The 17,972-nt window shown below is 43.4% G+C and overlaps 2 protein-coding genes and 1 pseudogene across 2 annotated transcripts; 1 reads left to right on the top strand and 2 right to left on the bottom strand.

Moving 5' to 3' along the window:
* Positions 1-1,988: 1,988 nt before the first annotated feature.
* LOC119879098 lies at positions 1,989-2,954 on the top strand (annotated as a pseudogene).
* Positions 2,955-6,509: 3,555 nt separating this feature from the next.
* LOC119879099 (protocadherin alpha-12-like) lies at positions 6,510-9,212 on the bottom strand. Its single transcript, XM_038589550.1, has one exon. The coding sequence runs from the start codon at positions 9,081-9,083 to the stop codon at positions 6,639-6,641; it is 2,445 nt and encodes an 814-aa protein (XP_038445478.1). The 5' UTR covers positions 9,084-9,212; the 3' UTR covers positions 6,510-6,638.
* Positions 9,213-13,662: 4,450 nt separating this feature from the next.
* LOC119879100 (protocadherin alpha-11-like) lies at positions 13,663-16,743 on the bottom strand. Its single transcript, XM_038589551.1, has one exon. It carries the CDS (start codon positions 16,572-16,574, stop codon positions 14,091-14,093), a length of 2,484 nt encoding a protein of 827 aa, XP_038445479.1. The 5' UTR covers positions 16,575-16,743; the 3' UTR covers positions 13,663-14,090.
* Between the last annotated feature and the right edge of the window lie 1,229 nt (positions 16,744-17,972).

Consider the following 17,972-nt stretch of genomic DNA (forward strand, 5'->3'; position numbering starts at 1 on the left):
CTGAGGCGGCGCTAAACAGCTGGGCCACCAGGGCTGCCCAACATTTGAGGTTTAATAACAACTCTAGGTTATGCGTGTTATCTATGTGCATTTGCCTTCTTTCCTATCTATTTTCTTTAGTTCTAATTCTTTTTGTTATTTACATTTAATTGCATTTTGTTACAAGCAATTTATATCCACTGAAAAACAAAAATATAATTTCAAACTTAGTTTTTTAATACATAGAATTCACAATGGAAAAGTTTTGGATTGTAGATGAAATTTATATTTGGCACACATGATTTATCAGGTAAGTTGCACTGCTAACAGTATAATATGAGGTATCAAATGATACTTTTTGATGGTGTCAATGATATGGAAGAAGGTGTCTTTCAATTATAAAATAAATTTTATTATAATTCAATGAAATAAATGTCACCATAAAAATGGATGTGCCATATTGGCCTTTCTAAGCCATCAATGTTGGTTTTTGTTTATCTGTCAAGATATATTCATGAAAATAGCTGACTTTTCTTTTCATTCACCTTACAAATGTTTTTTAAGCACCTCTGAGTACAGGCACAGGAGAGGATCAAAGAGACAATACATAGGAAATTCCATTAGAGAGAGCAAGGCCTGAGCAGGGAAGGCTTAATTATCATATTAAAGAATTGGAGTTGATCTTTTTTTAATTTATTTATGATAGTCACACACAGAGAGAAAGAGAGAGAGAGGAGGCAAGAGACATAGGCAAAGGGAGAAGCAGGCTCCATGCACTGGGAGCCTGACGTGGGATTCGATCCTGGGTCTCCAGGATCGCGCCCTGGGCCAAAGGCAGGCGCCAAACCTCTGCGCCACCCAGGTATCCCTGGAGTTGACCTTAAGGGCACTGGAGAGCCATTGTATGTGCTGGAGCAAAAAAGTAAGGTAAGATTTAAGAGGGCTGAGACTGGCCAGATACGCAAGGCCAGTTTGAAGGGGAGAAGACCAGAAGCCAGGAGACCAGCAGGGAGCTGTTGTAGCATTGTAGGTGTGACCTGAGGTGGGCTAGCACAGAGCAGAATTTCCAGGACACAGTAGGCACTCAATAATGGTTGAATGTCCTGTTTCTTGTTGAAAGAATTCTGGGTTTGAGACCATAAGTTCATCCAAAACTGGGGAAAGGATTTTTAATGATACCTCCTCTAAATGCCTAATACTGTGTTAAATATATATATAGAAATAATCAGGGCAGCCCAGGTGTCTCAGCAGTTTAGCACCACCTGCAGCCCAGGGTGTGACCCTGGAGTCCCCAGATAAAGTCCCATGTCAGGCTCCCTGCATGGAGCCTACTTCTCCCTCTGCTGTGTCTCTGCCTCTCTCTCTCTCTCTCTCTCTGTCTCTCTGTCTCTCATGAATAAATAAATAAGAAGTCTTTTTTTAAAAAAGGAAAAACTTAAAAAAAGAAAATAATCAAACAAAGCAACCAAGTAGCAAATGACCTTAATGTTTGTATAAATTTAATTTCATAAAATATCAAGTAGAAAATGGGAATTGTTGATATGAATTATTATTGCCTGAAGATGTAATTTGGTTATATGTCCTTTGTCTTTTCACACAGCCTTGGATTTAAAGTGTCAAAAGAGGATACAGTGGAAGTTAGAAGTACAGAGTGATTAAGAATAAAATATCACTCTAGCTTGAGTATTTAGTTGTGTGATTTTGATTATTCATCTTCAGTTTGAAAATATAGAAATGGCATATGAAAAATTACTAGTATAATTATGTTAGTATTTTCCTTTATCTTGAGTACACACACACAATAGTTAATTTCAGATCTTGTTCCATTTTTTTTTCAAATTTACTCTTTTCCCCATATTATCATCCTGCTAGAACCCTTAGTAAATTCTTTCTTAAAAAACTATTAGGAAAAAAAAAAAAACTATTAAGGATGGGCAGCCCGGCCTTTCCGCGCTACCCAGGGAAGGGTCCATACGGCGGCGTTGTTTTGCGTTCCCATCGTAACTTAAAGGGAAACTTTAACAATGTCTGGAGCCCTTGATGTTCTGCAAATGAAGGAGGAGGATGTCCTCAAATTCCTTGCAGCAGAAACCCACTTAGGTGGCACCAACCTTGACTTCCAAATGGAACAGTACATCTACAAAAGGAAAAGTGATGGTATCTACATCATAAATCTGAAGAGAACCTGGGAGAAGCTTCTGTTGGCAGCTCGTGCCATTGTTGCCATTGAAAACCCAGCTGATGTCAGTGTTATATCATCTAGGAATACTGGCCAGCGAGCTGTGCTGAAATTTGCTGCTGCTACTGGAGCCACTCCTATTGCTGGCCGCTTCACTCCTGGAACCTTCACTAACCAGATCCAGGCAGCCTTCCGAGAGCCAAGGCTTCTGGTGGTTACTGATCCCAGGGCTGACCACCAGCCTCTCACAGAGGCATCTTACGTTAACCTGCCTACCATTGCTCTGTGTAACACAGACTCTCCTCTGCGCTACGTGGACATTGCCATCCCTTGCAACAACAAGGGAGCTCACTCAGTGGGTCTGATGTGGTGGATGCTAGCCCGGGAAGTCCTGCTCATGCGTGGCACCATTTCCCGTGAGCACCCATGGGAAGTCATGCCTGATCTCTACTTCTACAGAGATCCTGAAGAGATTGAAAAGGAAGAACAGGCCGCTGCTGAAAAGGCTGTGACTAAGGAGGAATTTCAGGGTGAAGGACGGCTCCAGCTCCTGAGTTCACTGCTACTCAGCCTGAAGTTGCAGACTGGTCTGAAGGCGTGCAGGTGCCCTTTGTGCCTATTCAGCAGTACCCTACTGAAGACTGGAGCACTCAGCCAGCCACTGAAGATTGGTCTGCAGCTCCCACTGCTCAGGTCACTGAATGGGTAGGAACAACCACTGAGTGGTCTTAAGCTGCTCTTCCACAGAAGGAACAGAATGGAAATAAGGTTGACGGAAAATAAACAGTTTCTAAAAAAAAAAAAAAAAAAAAAAAGGATGGGCAGCCCGGGTGGCTCAGCAGTTTAGTGCCGCCTTCGGCCCAGGGCGTGATCCTAGGGTCCCGGGGATCCAGTCCTACATTGGGCTCCCTGGGTGGAACCTGCTTTTCCTTCTGCCTGTGTCTCTGCGCACCCCCCCTCTCATGAATAAATAAATAAAATCTTTTTTAAAAAACTATTAAGGTATGCAGACTTGTCACTTTTTATAACACTGAATTATCTTCTGCATCTGTGAAACAATCAGTTATAAGGTCCTCTAATCAAAACATAACATTAGATTACACTAACAGTAGACTTAACATACTATCTGAAGCCTGTCAGATTTATTTTAGAGGAAAAGGAAGGAAGAGATCTCCAATGCTCCATTACAGAAATTAGGGATTGAGGTGTTACCTGCAGTATGGAGTCCTCAAAGATAGACAGAGGGATGAACATCAGAAAGTTTGCCCAAGACATATAATATTATATGTCTGCATTAAAACTAGATGTTAATTTAGCAATTACTTTCCAGTAATATGGTATGTTTTGAGTATATGAAAGGACACCTGGATGAACACCAAGTCATAAAAGAGTTTAATATATTGTATAAGCCAATGGCCCATCTTCTGCATTTTGGCTCTGATATTTCAGATACCACCATCTCAACTAGTCCAAATAAGAGAGATTGTGTTATCTTTGAACTCATCTTTGGGGATAAACTTGAGATCTGGCAATAAGCTAATGCCAAGAAGTTCACATCAATACTGTTATTTTTTTAATATTTTATTTATTTATTCCTGAGAGAGACGGAGAGAGGCAGAGACATAGGCAGAGGGAGAAGCAGGCTTACTGTGGGGAGCTCAATGCAGGACTTAATTCCAGGACCCCAGGATCACAACCTGAGCCAAAGGCAGATGCTCAACCACTGAGCCACCCAGGCGCCCCACATCAATATCATTAATTAACATTGATTTTGTAAAATTGATTGAAACACTGAGGAACTTTGTGCCTGACCTTTACTAAATAAATCTGGTTAGTCTTTTTAAAAAAGATTTATTTATTTAAGCTTGAGAGTGCAGGGGGAGGTATAGAGGGAGAGAATCTCAAACTGACTCCATGACAAGCATGGAGCCCAACATAGGGCTCCAGGAGAGGCTCCACAGGAGGCCCCAAAAGGCTGGATCCCATGATGGGGAAGATCCCAACCACAGATGAAACCAAAAGCCAGACAGTGAGCTGACTCAGCCACCCAGGCACCCCAATCTGGTTAATTTTAGTTTTAACTGTATGTCCTGCTAGTCATATAATAGAGTGCATGGTTTAATATTCTATTAGTCCTCATCATAGAGCATAACAGGACTAGTAATATTATTGAAATGTAAAACAGAGAAACAAATCTTGAAACCATTCTTGGAAACACAGGAGGTTCTTTAAAATCAATAAGTTAGAAGTACCGTCCAACATTGTATTAACAAAATTATAGGATATGCTTATTGATTGATGTTTATTCTTTGCTCTCACAGCTTATTGAAGTATACAGTTATTTGATCATAGATCATCTGACCAGTCAGCACAAATCTCACAGGCAACAATAAGACTGAAGCAGACTGAATTCTGAAATAGCCACACACACACTCAAAAGATTTCATGGGGAATATATAGCTTTAAAGCTGTTTTTGAAGTAAGCAACTTTGGAAACACTTATTGAATCCTTTGTTGATATCCAGGACCCTGGAAAGAATCATATTACCACTTATATTTGCCCAAAACATTATCCTTGTTCACAACATAAAAAGGACAGGGTCATTTTCGTATTTGTTATTTGGTTTTGGTGTTCTGGTAGAATGTTGCAGATCAGTCTTCTGGGTTTTCTCATATATTAAATGATTCTTCTTACTTATACTACTTTCAAACAATGAATACACAGTCCTTAACAATGGCAACTATTCATTATATACTGATTGAATGATGTAAATACCTATTTCAATGAGGCATTAGACAAATGATAATAATGTTCATGAACTCTACTGAGAAAAAAATCACTTAACATAAAAATCTCAATTCTTATCTCAATTATGCCACTGTACAAAATTAACTATGAGGATAATCATGGAGTTTTTCTTAAGCAAAACGGAAAGGAGGATTCACCTGTATATACTTTCTGCTTGGTTTTCCTAGCCAGAACTATGCCTGATCAGAGAAAACAATTAGTGTAGAAAACTTTACAGTGAATAAAAGAATGGTTCTGGGCTAAAAGATATATATTTGAATATCATCTTTATCATGGACTGGATGGATGTCAGTAGACAAAGGAGAAAAATATCTTACCATCTCTTAGCTCAACTTTAACATTTGGATAGTGAGGGGCGCCTCGGTGCGTCAGTCAGCTAAATATCTGCCTTCAGCTCAGGTCTGAGCCCGGGGTCCTAGGACAGAGCCCCATGTCAGGCTCCCTGATCAGTGGGAAATCTGCTGTTTCCTATCCCTCCCCCAGTTCATGCTCATCCTCTCACTCATCCTTTCTCTCAAATAAATAAAATCTTTTAAAAATATAAAATTTGGATAGTGACATGTAGTTTACAAGTTGATATAAGGGTTAAATAAAATTATGTATTTTAAGTCCTTCACACAATGTCTAATAAACAGAAATAGTTCAAATAGTAATGGTTTATTTATAGTTAGTGACTGTTCTTATTTTATTTTGTAGATATGGATGAAAAGAATTTCAGTATGATAAACTAGGGCATGGTTTTCCTTTTCAGAAAATTTCCTAATGTTCATCTTCATGGAAATCATCCTCTTTTTGTGGCTAGAAAATTGCCACTAAAAAAAAGAAAAAGAAAAAAAAGAAAATTGCCACTAATGTCTTCTTAGCACTCCTATTAACTTTACCCTATCCATAACATGGTTCTCCACCACATGTAAATATATTATATATTAATTTATTTCTCCATGCAATACAGTAAAGTGTTTCTAACTTGTACACTGGAGTAAATAAATAAATAAATAAATGTTCACATTAGTTGATTTACATGCTTATAGCTCTAAATATAAGTTCTCTGTGATCTCTTTAAAGAAAACAATTCACATGCATATAGCTTTGGGGCAAAAAAGAGTTTGCATCAAGTGTATTTAAAGTATACAATATTAAAAAAAATAAAGTATACAATATTATATTGTGAAATGCCATCAACATCACCAAATGGAAATGACTTTATAAATATTCCAAGGTTGTTTGCTTAAGCTATTTACATCAATGCCATTTCAAAGACCTTGAAATAGTGGCTTGGTAGACACACAGGCAGCAGGACGATATTTCCCCATATATGGGAAGATTCTCTTAAACACAAAACACAAAGAAGAGTGAATTTTCTTACTCTACCCTAAAATATTTCCATACAGCCTCACAATGGGTACCATGAATGGAAGAAACATAAATATGATCAAATATCAAATAAATCTTCCAAATAAAAAAAGGAAATCAATGAATTAATCTGAAAGAGAGCAGCACTAGATTCAACACGCAATTAGCAAAGCTGAAATTATGCTAGGAAATAAGGAAAAATGTAGTTTATCTGAAGCACCTTATCCCAAAGGTAAGGCTGAAACTAAATCCAGTATCTGGAGCAATCAACTTACAGTAATATCACTGAACATACTCTGCGATTGACCTCAACAGGAATTAAATACATTCCAGAATTACTGTACTCACCTCATTCCGGAAAATCTGTTGTTCTCCACTATCTCCAGAACCTGAAGCAGGAGGAACACTGGGGCTGAAGGCCATGAGGTCGGCCTTGGGCGGGCCCTCCCCAGAGCACACCCTCTGCCGCCTCTGCTGCGAGTACGACCAGCTCCCCACCGCGCTGGAGCACACCAGCGTGGGCTTCCCCGGCCCGCACGCGCCCTCGCTGGGCGGCGCCGAGCACCGCAGCGCCGTGGACAGCAGCAGCGTGAGCACCAACAGGCTGGACACCGCGCAGATGGCGACGATCAGGTACACGTTGACGTCCACCAGCGCCGCGCCCGCGCCCGCGCCCGCGCCCGCGCCGCCCGCCAACACCCGCGACGACGGCCTGGGCGCCTGGCCGCTCTCCACCAGCGACAGCAGCACAGTGGCCGTGGCCGTCAGCGCCGGCTCGCCGTGGTCCTTCACCAGCACCAGCAGGCGCTGGCGCGGCGCGTCCGCCTCGTCCAGGGCGCGCGTCGTGCTGATCTCGCCCGTGTACAGCGCCACGCGGAACGGGCTGCGCGCGCCCCCCGCCGCCGGCTGCAGCTCGTACGACAGCCACGCGTTGTAGCCCGAGTCCGCGTCCACCGCGCGCACCTTGGCCACCACGTGGCCCGCGCCCACCGCCCGCGACACCGGCTCGCTCAGCGCGCCGCCCCCGCCGCGCGCCCCGGGCAGGGGCAGGGGCAGGGGCAGCGGCAGCAGCGCGGGCGCGTTGTCGTTCTCGTCCAGCACGAACACCTGCAGCGTCACGTTGCTGCCCAGGGGAGGCACGCCCGCGTCGCGCGCGCTCACTTGGAACTGCAGCAGCTCCAGCTCCTCGTGGTCCAGCGGCTGCAGCGCGTACACCTTGCCGCTCTCCGCGTGCACCGACACGTAGCTCGACAGCGCGCGCTCGCCCACGCGCCGCTCCACCAGCGAGTAGGACACCAGCGCGTTCTCCTGCGCGTCCGCGTCCCGCGCCGACACCGTGAAGATGTGGCAGCCGGGCGGGTTGTTCTCCTTCACGAACACCGTGTACTCGGGCTGCGCGAATGCCGGCGCGTTGTCGTTCACGTCGGCCACCTCCACGGACACGCTGGCCGTGGCCGACAGCGAAGGCGAGCCTCCGTCGCGTGCGGTCACTACCAGAGCGTAGTTCGCCACGCTCTCTCTGTCCAGGGCGCTGTCCAGCACCAGCGAATAGTAATTCTTGAAGGTGGACACCAGCTTGAAGGGGACTTGGGGTGTGAGTGAGCAGGTCACCTGCCCGTTGGCGCCAGAGTCACGGTCGGACACGCTGATCAAGGCGATGACGGTGCCCACCTGAGCATCCTCTCGCACGGGGAGTGCCAGAGAAGTGATCATAACTTCAGGGGTATTGTCATTCAGGTCCAGAATTTCCACTAGGACTGTACAGTGACCTGCCATGGAAGGAATCCCTTTATCAACGGCGTTAACCTGAATTTCGTACTCATTATTCTCTTCAAAATCCAATTTCCCGTACATTCTGATTTCACCTGTTTCTGGATTTATTGTAAAGGTACATTTCTCACTCACTGGCAAAATCAGTCTGATTCCATAGGAAATTTCTCTATTCACCCCTTCGTCTAGATCAGAAGCGTTTAGCTGAATCACTCTCGTGCCATTTGGGACATTTTCAAACAGCGCTACTTTATAGCCAGGCTTACCAAACTCCGGAGCGTTGTCATTCACATCCAGAATGTTTATTTTAATTTGAACGGATCCTGTTAGCTCGGGTTTACCGCCATCCTGGGAGGTCAGCAATATATTAAGTTCTGGAGTTTCCTCTCTATCCAATGACTTCCGTAGAACTAGTTCAGGCAATATACTTTTATCATTTTTCGTTATTATTTTAAGAGTAAAATATTCATTTAGACCTAACGTATAGGTCAGAAGAGAGTTTACGCCAATATCCGCATCGAAAGCGCCCTCTAGAGGAAAATGAGAATCCAGAGGTGCAGATTCAGAAATCAATACCTTTTGTTCTCCTTCTCTGAACACCGGCGGGTTGTCGTTAATGTCCTTCACCTCCACCTCCACATGGAAAACCTGCAGCGGCCTGTCCACGATCACCTCCAGGTGGATGCTGCACTCCGCGCTCCGCCCGCACAGCTCCTCGCGGTCGATCCGAGAATTCACAAACAAAATGCCATTCTGCAGATTTACCTCTAAAAGGTGTCGGCGGCCTTTGGACGCCACCCGGAATTGGCGGGGCACCAGCTCGGTCAGCTCCAGCCCGAGGTCTTGCGCAATGCGGCCCACAAGGGTGCCGTGTTTAGCTTCCTCCGGGACCGAGTAGTGGACTTGGCCGCTCCCGGGTTCCCAAACTGCGAGGAGCAGAAGCGAGACCAGCAGTCGCGGGGCTCCTGGGCCTCCTCTCCAGGAAAACACCATTGCAGTTAACAAGACCTCTGAGGTGGGACTGTTGGTTTTAAGGGATCGCTCACCTGCGAACCTTTATGAGTATGGAGTCAATCCTATTCTGTCAATGGGTGGAATCTGGGCGCGGAGACAAAATTTTTCCTTTTCACCTTCTGAGTGTACAGCGACATCATGTGACTGATTATGTAAGTACAAGAAAGATCCTGAGGTTCTTTTTGGTTTAGCCACTTTGTGGAACACTTAAAATTTTTTGACTTTTGGATATTTTCATAGATTGTTTGTAAATGCCTTTTTATTTAATGTATATAATATTAGTAACAAAGCACAATCATTTCCATCATGCTGCAGTTTTTAAAATATTCTGCTTCAGTCTATCATAAAACAATCATTGAAATACAGGGTGTCAGAAGCTACTCTTTGGCTATCATGGAGAATAAAATGAATAATATGCATCACCCTCGACCTTATTTTGCTTACAATTCACACTTGTTGCCACTTTTATCCTTCATGAGCACTTTTGTAGAACTTTAGGAGAAACTCAAGAACTCCCACACAGTAAAAAAGAAAAACAAAAAACCCAACTAAAGTATTTCTATTAACTGAGTATTTCACTCATACAAATTATTTTATTCATACTTCTGTTGGATATAAAAATACGTCATATATATGGAACATGTCATTGTTTTTGGTTCCTTGATGCTTAACTGTGATGACTTTTCTTAAAATTGCTCTCATTCCTATAACATGTTCAAATGAGGCTTGGCTACAGATCCTGCAGGAGGAAAGCATTTTCATGTAACATGTTGAATCAAAGCCTCTAAATTTCACAATATTCTAAAGTGGCTGTGAAGCCCTAATACAAAATAGTTCTGTGAGATATTTTGAAGCCCAGTGTCACTGACTAAAATCAAAAGAATATAAACTTCACAATGAGGGCAGCCCCCATGGCGCAGCGGTTTAGCGCCGCCTGCAGCCTGAGGTGTGATCCTGGAGACCCAGGATCAAGTCCCACGTCTGGCTCCCTACATGGAGCCTGCTTCTCCCTCTGCCTGTGTCTCTGCCACTCTCTCTCTGTGTGTGTCTCTATGAATAAATAAATAAATAATCTTTAAAAAAATAAAATAAAATTCAAGTCAAAATCTTTAAATCAACGATTTGTCACCATTCCTTTTGCATAAAATAACAAGGGGAACTGTGATAAGAAATCTTTATAGAATCATTACATAATAACCAACGATGGTTCTACAAGTATAAGATAACTTGAATCAGGGCAGCCTGGGTGGCTAAGCGATTTGGCGCCTCCTTCAGCTCAGGGCCTGATCCTGGAGGCCCAGGATTGAGTCCCACGTCAGGCTCCCTGCATGGAGCCTGCTTCTCCCTCTGCCTGTATCTCTGCCTCTCACTCTCTCTGTGTCTCTCATGAATAAATAAATAAAATCTTTTTAATAAATAAATAAATAAATAAATAAATAAATAAATAAATAAATAAAATATTTTAAAAAATAAGATAACTTGAATCAACTATAAAACTGGCTTTTAAGTAATCAAAAAACCATTTGAATTTTGATGTTATTGGACTACTTAAATTGTCTGATATCACTAACATGCTTCTTCATTTTCTATCATCTGTTTTCAAGAAAATCAATGTACAATGATTACTAAGGAACTTTATTGAAGAAGTAATGTGCTATGTAGTCCCCACACGCTGTTAGACATAATTAAATTACTTAAACAGATAGGAGCATCTAAAATTAGCTCAATACTTAAACAATTGAACTAGAAAATGGTTGAAATTATAATTTTAGGGCAGCCTGGGTGGCTCAGTGGTTTAGTGCCACCTTCAGCCCAGAGCCTGATCCTTGGTGCCCCGGGATTGGGTCCCACGGCAGGCTTCCTGCATGGAGCTTGCTTCTCCCTCTGCCTGTGTCTTTACCTCTCTCTTCCTCTCTCATGAATAAATAAATAAAATATTTTTAAAAAATATAATTTTACACCATTGAATGTAATCCTGAAATTAAACACAAAATCTGCAGAAAATAGCCCACATAATTTGGAATTATCTAAAAAGGTGCATCAACCGCTTATGTACTGTAAAAGTAATAATTTGCAAAATTTTTAACATGTGCTTAAGACATTCCAGTATCTTTATTTATTAAATCTAGATGGTCTCCAGTCATTCTAGGAACTTCATTTGGAGATGGATAATAATGTGTGCCTTATCTAACATTCACATTTATTATGTTTACAGTTTCATAAATGATGTGATGGCTTAATCTTTTAAGTCTAAAGCACTTTGCATTTTAATTTGGCTGCCTACTATAGAATAAAGGAATTTTAGCCTCTAATTTTAAGGGGAGAATAGCCACATACAAATGTTCATCAAATTCTGAAAGAAGTGACTCTGCCACTATACAAATAGCTAGAAGAATGACTTAAGGGTAAATGGCCTTTTGTAGAATCATCAGATGTGATTATAGCACATGGAAAGAAAATTTCACAAACACCAGGAATAAAGAATTTAAAGACAGGAAATTTAAAATGCAAGATGAGTGAAATGATAATTTTCAGTTCACTTTTTTCTTTTTATAAATTTGTATTGATTTATGATAGTCACACAGAGAGAGAGAGAGAGGCAGAGACACAGGCAGAGGGAGAAGCAGGCTCCATGCTGGGAGCTCGACGTGGGATTCGATCCCGGGTCTCCAGGATCACGCCCTGGGCCAAAGGCAGGCGCCAAACCGCTGCGCCACCCAGGGATCCCCTTCAGTTCACTTTAATAGACTTAACATTTTCCTTTCTAGATGAACCCGCAAAACTTAAGGAAGACTGCCAACTAGTATATGTTGAAGATATTATAAGCTTATATGTTTGTCTTCAGCAAGTTTGAAGACTTGGGTGAGTAATATAAATAACTTTATTTGCCTAGTAAACTGTGTAAGCATAAACCTGGGAGTTCTGTTTGTTGTAGATAAATCTGTACCCATTACATGCAATAAAATCAATAAAACTTTTAGTTACATAATTTCAATGAAACCAGCATACAACAATACAAGACTGAATTTTTTAACTGCGAATAATATGAAAACAACTGGTATCCAGAAATGGACTTTCAAGTCTATGGTCATCTAATCTTTTGACAAAACAGGAAAGAATATCCAATTTGGAAAAAGGACAGTTTCTTCAATAAATGGTGTTGGGAAAATTGGAGAGCCACATGTAGAAGAATGAAACTGAAACATTCTCTTACACCATACACAAAGATAAATAAAAAATAGATAAAAGATCTAAATGTGAGACAGGAATCCATCAAAATCCTAGAGGAGAACATAGGCAACAACTTTTTTGAACTTGGCCACAGCAACTTCTTGCTAGACATGTCTATAAAGGCAAGGGAAATGAAAGCAATAACAAACTATTGGGTTTTCATCAAGATAAAAAGGTCCTGCTTTTTATCAGCAGCAAAGGAAACAGTCAACAAAACTAAAAGGCAACCTTCAGAATGGGAGAAGATATTTGCAAATGACATATCAGATAAAGGGCTAGCATTCAATATCTATAAAAAATTCATCAGACTCAACACCCAAAAAACAAACAGTCCAGTCCAGAAATGGGCAGAAGACATGAACAGACATTTCTCCAAAGAAGACCTACCCATGGCCAACAAGCACATAAAAAATGCTCCACATCACTTGTCATCAGGAAAATACAAGTCAAAACCACAATGAGATACCATTTTATACCAATGTTAAATGTCTAACAAGACAGGAAACAACAGATGTTGGTGAGGACATGGAGAAAGGGGAACCCTCTTGCACCATTGGTGGGAATGCCAGCTGGTGCAGCCACTCTGGAAAACAGTGTAGAGGTTCCTCAAGAAGTTAAAAATTGAGCTACCCTATGACCCAACAATGGCACTACTGGATATTTACCCCAAAGATACAGATGTAGTGAAACAACACTACATGTTCGTAGCAGCAAGGTCCACAATAGACAAACTGTGGAAGAGGCCAAGATGTCCTTTGACAGATAAATGAATAAAGATGTGATGTATATATACATATATGCAATGGAATATTACTCAGCCATCAGAAAGGATGAATACCTACCATTTACATTGATGTGGATGGAACTGAAGGGTATTAGGCTGAGTGAAATAAGTCAATCAGAGAAAGACAATTATCATATGGTTTCACTCATATGTGGAATGTAAAGAAAGGGACTATAAGTGAAAAGGGAGAAACTTAAAAGTTAAATTAAACTAAATTAAAAATTAGAGAGGAAAATGAACCATGAGAGACTCCTGATTCTGGGAAACAAACAAAGGGTTGCAGAAGGGGAGGTGGTTGGGGGATGGGATAACTGGGTGATGAGCACAAAGGAGGGCATATGTGATGAGCACCAGATGATATACTACATGTTCACAAATTGAATTTAAATTAAAAAATACGATAAAAAAAAGAAAACAGAAAATGGGTTTTATTTTATCAGTTGAGGCAAAACTAAAGATTATTTAATGGACAATAAATGTACAATCCATGTTTAACACTACAGAAAAAAAGGCAAATCTTTTCAGACTTAATGAAGACAGTTCAAACTTCGATACAAGACTGAAATAACACAAGTGAAGTGATCTAATAATGTGAAAATATTAAAGCAAAAGGCTGTTAAAAGAGAAAAAGGATGAATAAATTGAAATATCCATAGTAATTATTTATAGTGAGGATTAGGGAAGAAATAAAGTGATCCAGGTACTTCATGGAAAATTAGAAATTGTATCTAATAAAGTGATGACAGGAGAGTGGTTCTTTCATCTTTTAACATTTTCTACCAAACATTAGGAGAAATAGGGCATTTGTTGGCTAAAAAAAACCTGATTTTTCTCATAATTAAACTTGGATTTTTATCTTTTCGCATTTCACTAACAGAAATTGTTCTCTAAAACATTTATACTCGTTTAAAACATTAATACCCAAAATACAGAGTATTCGTTAAAATATTCAATGAAATAAAATGGATTGTTTAAAATTTAACGTAGACTTCAAAAGAAGAGGAATCTATAGAACTCACCTGCCCAGGGTGATTTGATCCTGCCTCCTGCCTTTCCCCTCCGACTTCTCCATCCAGGCCCCGAGGCAGGCTGGGGCTGAAGGCCATGAGGTCGGCCTTGGGCGGGCCCTCCCCAGAGCACACCCTCTGCCGCCTCTGCTGCGAGTACGACCAGCTCCCCACCGCGCTGGAGCACACCAGCGTGGGCTTCCCCGGCCCGCACGCGCCCTCGCTGGGCGGCGCCGAGCACCGCAGCGCCGTGGACAGCAGCAGCGTGAGCACCAACAGGCTGGACACCGCGCAGATGGCGACGATCAGGTACACGTTGACGTCCACCAGCGCCGCGCCCGCGCCCGCGCCCGCGCCCGCGCCCGCGCCGCCCGCCAACACCCGCGACGACGGCCTGGGCGCCTGGCCGCTCTCCACCAGCGACAGCAGCACAGTGGCCGTGGCCGTCAGCGCCGGCTCGCCGTGGTCCTTCACCAGCACCAGCAGGCGCTGGCGCGGCGCGTCCGCCTCGTCCAGGGCGCGCGTCGTGCTGATCTCGCCCGTGTACAGCGCCACGCGGAACGGGCTGCGCGCGCCCCCCGCCGCCGGCTGCAGCTCGTACGACAGCCACGCGTTGTAGCCCGAGTCCGCGTCCACCGCGCGCACCTTGGCCACCACGTGGCCCGCGCCCACCGCCCGCGACACCGGCTCGCTCAGCGCGCCGCCCCCGCCGCGCGCCCCGGGCAGGGGCAGGGGCAGGGGCAGGGGCAGCGGCAGCAGCGCGGGCGCGTTGTCGTTCTCGTCCAGCACGAACACCTGCAGCGTCACGTTGCTGCCCAGGGGAGGCACGCCCGCGTCGCGCGCGCTCACTTGGAACTGCAGCAGCTCCAGCTCCTCGTGGTCCAGCGGCTGCAGCGCGTACACCTTGCCGCTCTCCGCGTGCACCGACACGTAGCTCGACAGCGCGCGCTCGCCCACGCGCCGCTCCACCAGCGAGTAGGACACCAGCGCGTTCTCCTGCGCGTCCGCGTCCCGCGCCGACACCGTGAAGATGTGGCAGCCGGGCGGGTTGTTCTCCTTCACGAACACCGTGTACTCGGGCTGCGCGAATGCCGGCGCGTTGTCGTTCACGTCGGCCACCTCCACGGACACGCTGGCCGTGGCCGACAGCGAAGGCGAGCCTCCGTCGCGTGCGGTCACTACCAGAGCGTAGTTCGCCACGCTCTCTCTGTCCAGGGCGCTGTCCAGCACCAGCGAATAGTAATTCTTGAAGGTGGACACCAGCTTGAAGGGGACTTGGGGTGTGAGTGAGCAGGTCACCTGCCCGTTGGCGCCAGAGTCACGGTCGGATACGCTGATTAGGGCGATGACGGTGCTGGGCTGAGCGTCCTCTCGTACTGGGAGAGACAGGGAAGTTATGGTGACTTCAGGGGCGTTATCATTCGCGTCTAAGATTTCTATCCAGACTGTACAATGACCTGCCATTGAGGGATTCCCTTTATCTGTGGCCTGTACTTCAATTTCATAAAACTTGTTTTCTTCATAATCTAAAGTTCCATTGACCCTCACTTCTCCGTTATTTTTATCTAGTGTAAATAAGAGTTTTCCATTGGGCTTAATTGACATCAAGGAGTAGGTTACCTCACCATTGACTCCTTCATCTGGATCTGTGGCATTTAGCTTTATTACCAAAGTTTCTTTAGCTGCGTTTTCCGTCAGTTTCACCTTGTATTCTGATTGCTCAAATTCCGGATCATTGTCGTTAATATCCAAGACGTGGACGAAAAGCTGAATGGTGCCAGTCAGCTCCGGTTTTCCCCCATCTGCAGCCGTCAGTAGCAAATTAAATTCTGGAGTTTTCTCTCGATCCAGATACTTCTTTAATTTAAGCGACAGTCTTTTAGTCTGCTTACTTTGTGTTGGTAATTCTAAAGAAAAATACTCATTGTGACTTAGTCTGTAGGTCAATAGAGCATTTTCTCCTATATCCGCATCAGAAGCTCCCTCTAGAGGAAAATAAGAGTCGGGTTGCTTAGATTCAGGAATCAGCAGTTTTTGTTCTCTGAGAGAGAACAGCGGCGGGTTGTCGTTAATGTCCTTCACCTCCACCTCCACATGGAAAACCTGCAGCGGCCTGTCTACGATCACCTCCAGGTGGATGCTGCACTCCAGAGTCCTCCCACACAGCTCCTCCCGGTCGATCCGAGAATTCACAAACAAAATGCCATTCTGCAGATTTACCTCCAGAAGGTCCCCGTGGCCTTTGGACGCCAGTCGGAAAAGGCGCGGCACCAGCTCCGCCAGCTCCAGCCCCAGGTCCTGGGCGATGCGGCCCACGAAGGTGCCGTGTTTGGCCTCCTCCGGGACCGAGTAGCGGACCTGGCTGCTCGCGGGCTCCCAGACTGCGAGGAGCAGAACCGAGAGCAGCAGACGCCGAGTGCCCAATCCCCTTCTTTGAAAGCCGAACATCGCATAAGACTATGACTTCCAAAATAAGGTTCTTTACACTCTCAGTACCAGAGACTCCGGTTTGGAGTTGAAAATCTGGCTGAATTTTTGAGAAGTTTCAAAGAATCCTTTAATGGTAGCGTTCGGCGTGATTGAGTCGTTTTCGTTTGGGGCGTTTCTGGCTGTTCAGACAGACCCTGGAAAGAACTATTTCCACCGAGTAAAGAGCGACACCTTGCGCCTGAATAGTGAGTACTGTACACTACATCGTACACTTAAAGGAAAAATATAATTAACTTCACGTATTTCATTTTATTATATACTAAAAACAATATTTCCAAAGTGCTTACTGAGGGAACACTCTTATCATAAGTCATATTGAAACTGATGGTATGTGGGAAATGATCTTTTATTCTTAACATGAAATTTTTGTTCCTATGTTTGAAGTTCTACAATTCTTCTTTTACATATCCACATAATATACAGTTTAATTCTGCAGGTAGCCTTATGAAAAACTAGGGTCAAAAATGTCCTAAAGATACTGTTTCTAAAAAAAAAAAGATATTGTTCCTAGGGGCAGCCCTGGTGGCTCAGTGGTTTAGCCCCACCTTCAGCCCAGGTCCTGATCCTGGAGACCCAGGATTGAGTCCCGCTTTGGGCTCCCTGTAGGGAGCCTGCTTCTCCCTCTGCCTGTGTCTCTACCTCTCTCTCTGTGTCTCTCATGAATAAATAAATAAAATATTTTTAAAAATAAAGTATTATAAAAAAGATATTGTTTCTAAAATTGAAATGCTACCAAATTTGAATTGTTTGACTTCTAATCTCTCTTGTTACTTTGGCTTCTAGGAAACTCAAAGACACATTTGAGGTTTTTTTTTTAAGTTTATTTATTTATTTATTTATTTATTTATTTATTTATTTATTTATTCATGACAGAGAGAGAGAGAGGCAGAGGGAGAAGCAGGCTCCAAGCAGGGAGCCCGATGTGGGACTCCATCCCAGGTCTCCAGGATCACACCCTAGGCTGAAGGCGGCGCTAAACAGCTGGGCCACCAGGGCTGCCCAACATTTGAGGTTTTAATAACAACTCTAGGTTATGCGTGTTATCTATGTGCATTTGCCTTCTTTCCTATCTATTTTCTTTAGTTCTAATTCTTTTTTGTTATTTACATTTAATTGCATTTTTGTTACAAGCAATTTTATATCCACTGAAAAACAAAAATATAATTTCAAACTTAGTTTTTAATACATAGAATTCACAATGGAAAAGTTTTGGATGTAGATGAAATTTATATTTGGCACACATGATTTATCAGGTAAGTTGCACTGCTAACAGTATAATATGAGGTATCAAAATGATACTTTTTGATGGTGTCAATGATATGGAAGAAGGTGTCTTTCAATTATAAAATAAATTTT

This window comes from Canis lupus, unplaced genomic scaffold (genome assembly GCF_011100685.1).
Source record: "Canis lupus familiaris isolate Mischka breed German Shepherd unplaced genomic scaffold, alternate assembly UU_Cfam_GSD_1.0 chrUn_S277H437, whole genome shotgun sequence".
NCBI lineage: Eukaryota > Metazoa > Chordata > Mammalia > Carnivora > Canidae > Canis > Canis lupus.

Bases quoted from the DNA above. Each gene is read 5' to 3' on its own strand.
- LOC119879099 (XM_038589550.1), bottom strand. From the start codon at position 9,083: ATGGTGTTTTCCTGGAGAGGAGGCCCAGGAGCCCCGCGACTGCTGGTC.
- LOC119879100 (XM_038589551.1), bottom strand. From the start codon at position 16,574: ATGTTCGGCTTTCAAAGAAGGGGATTGGGCACTCGGCGTCTGCTGCTC.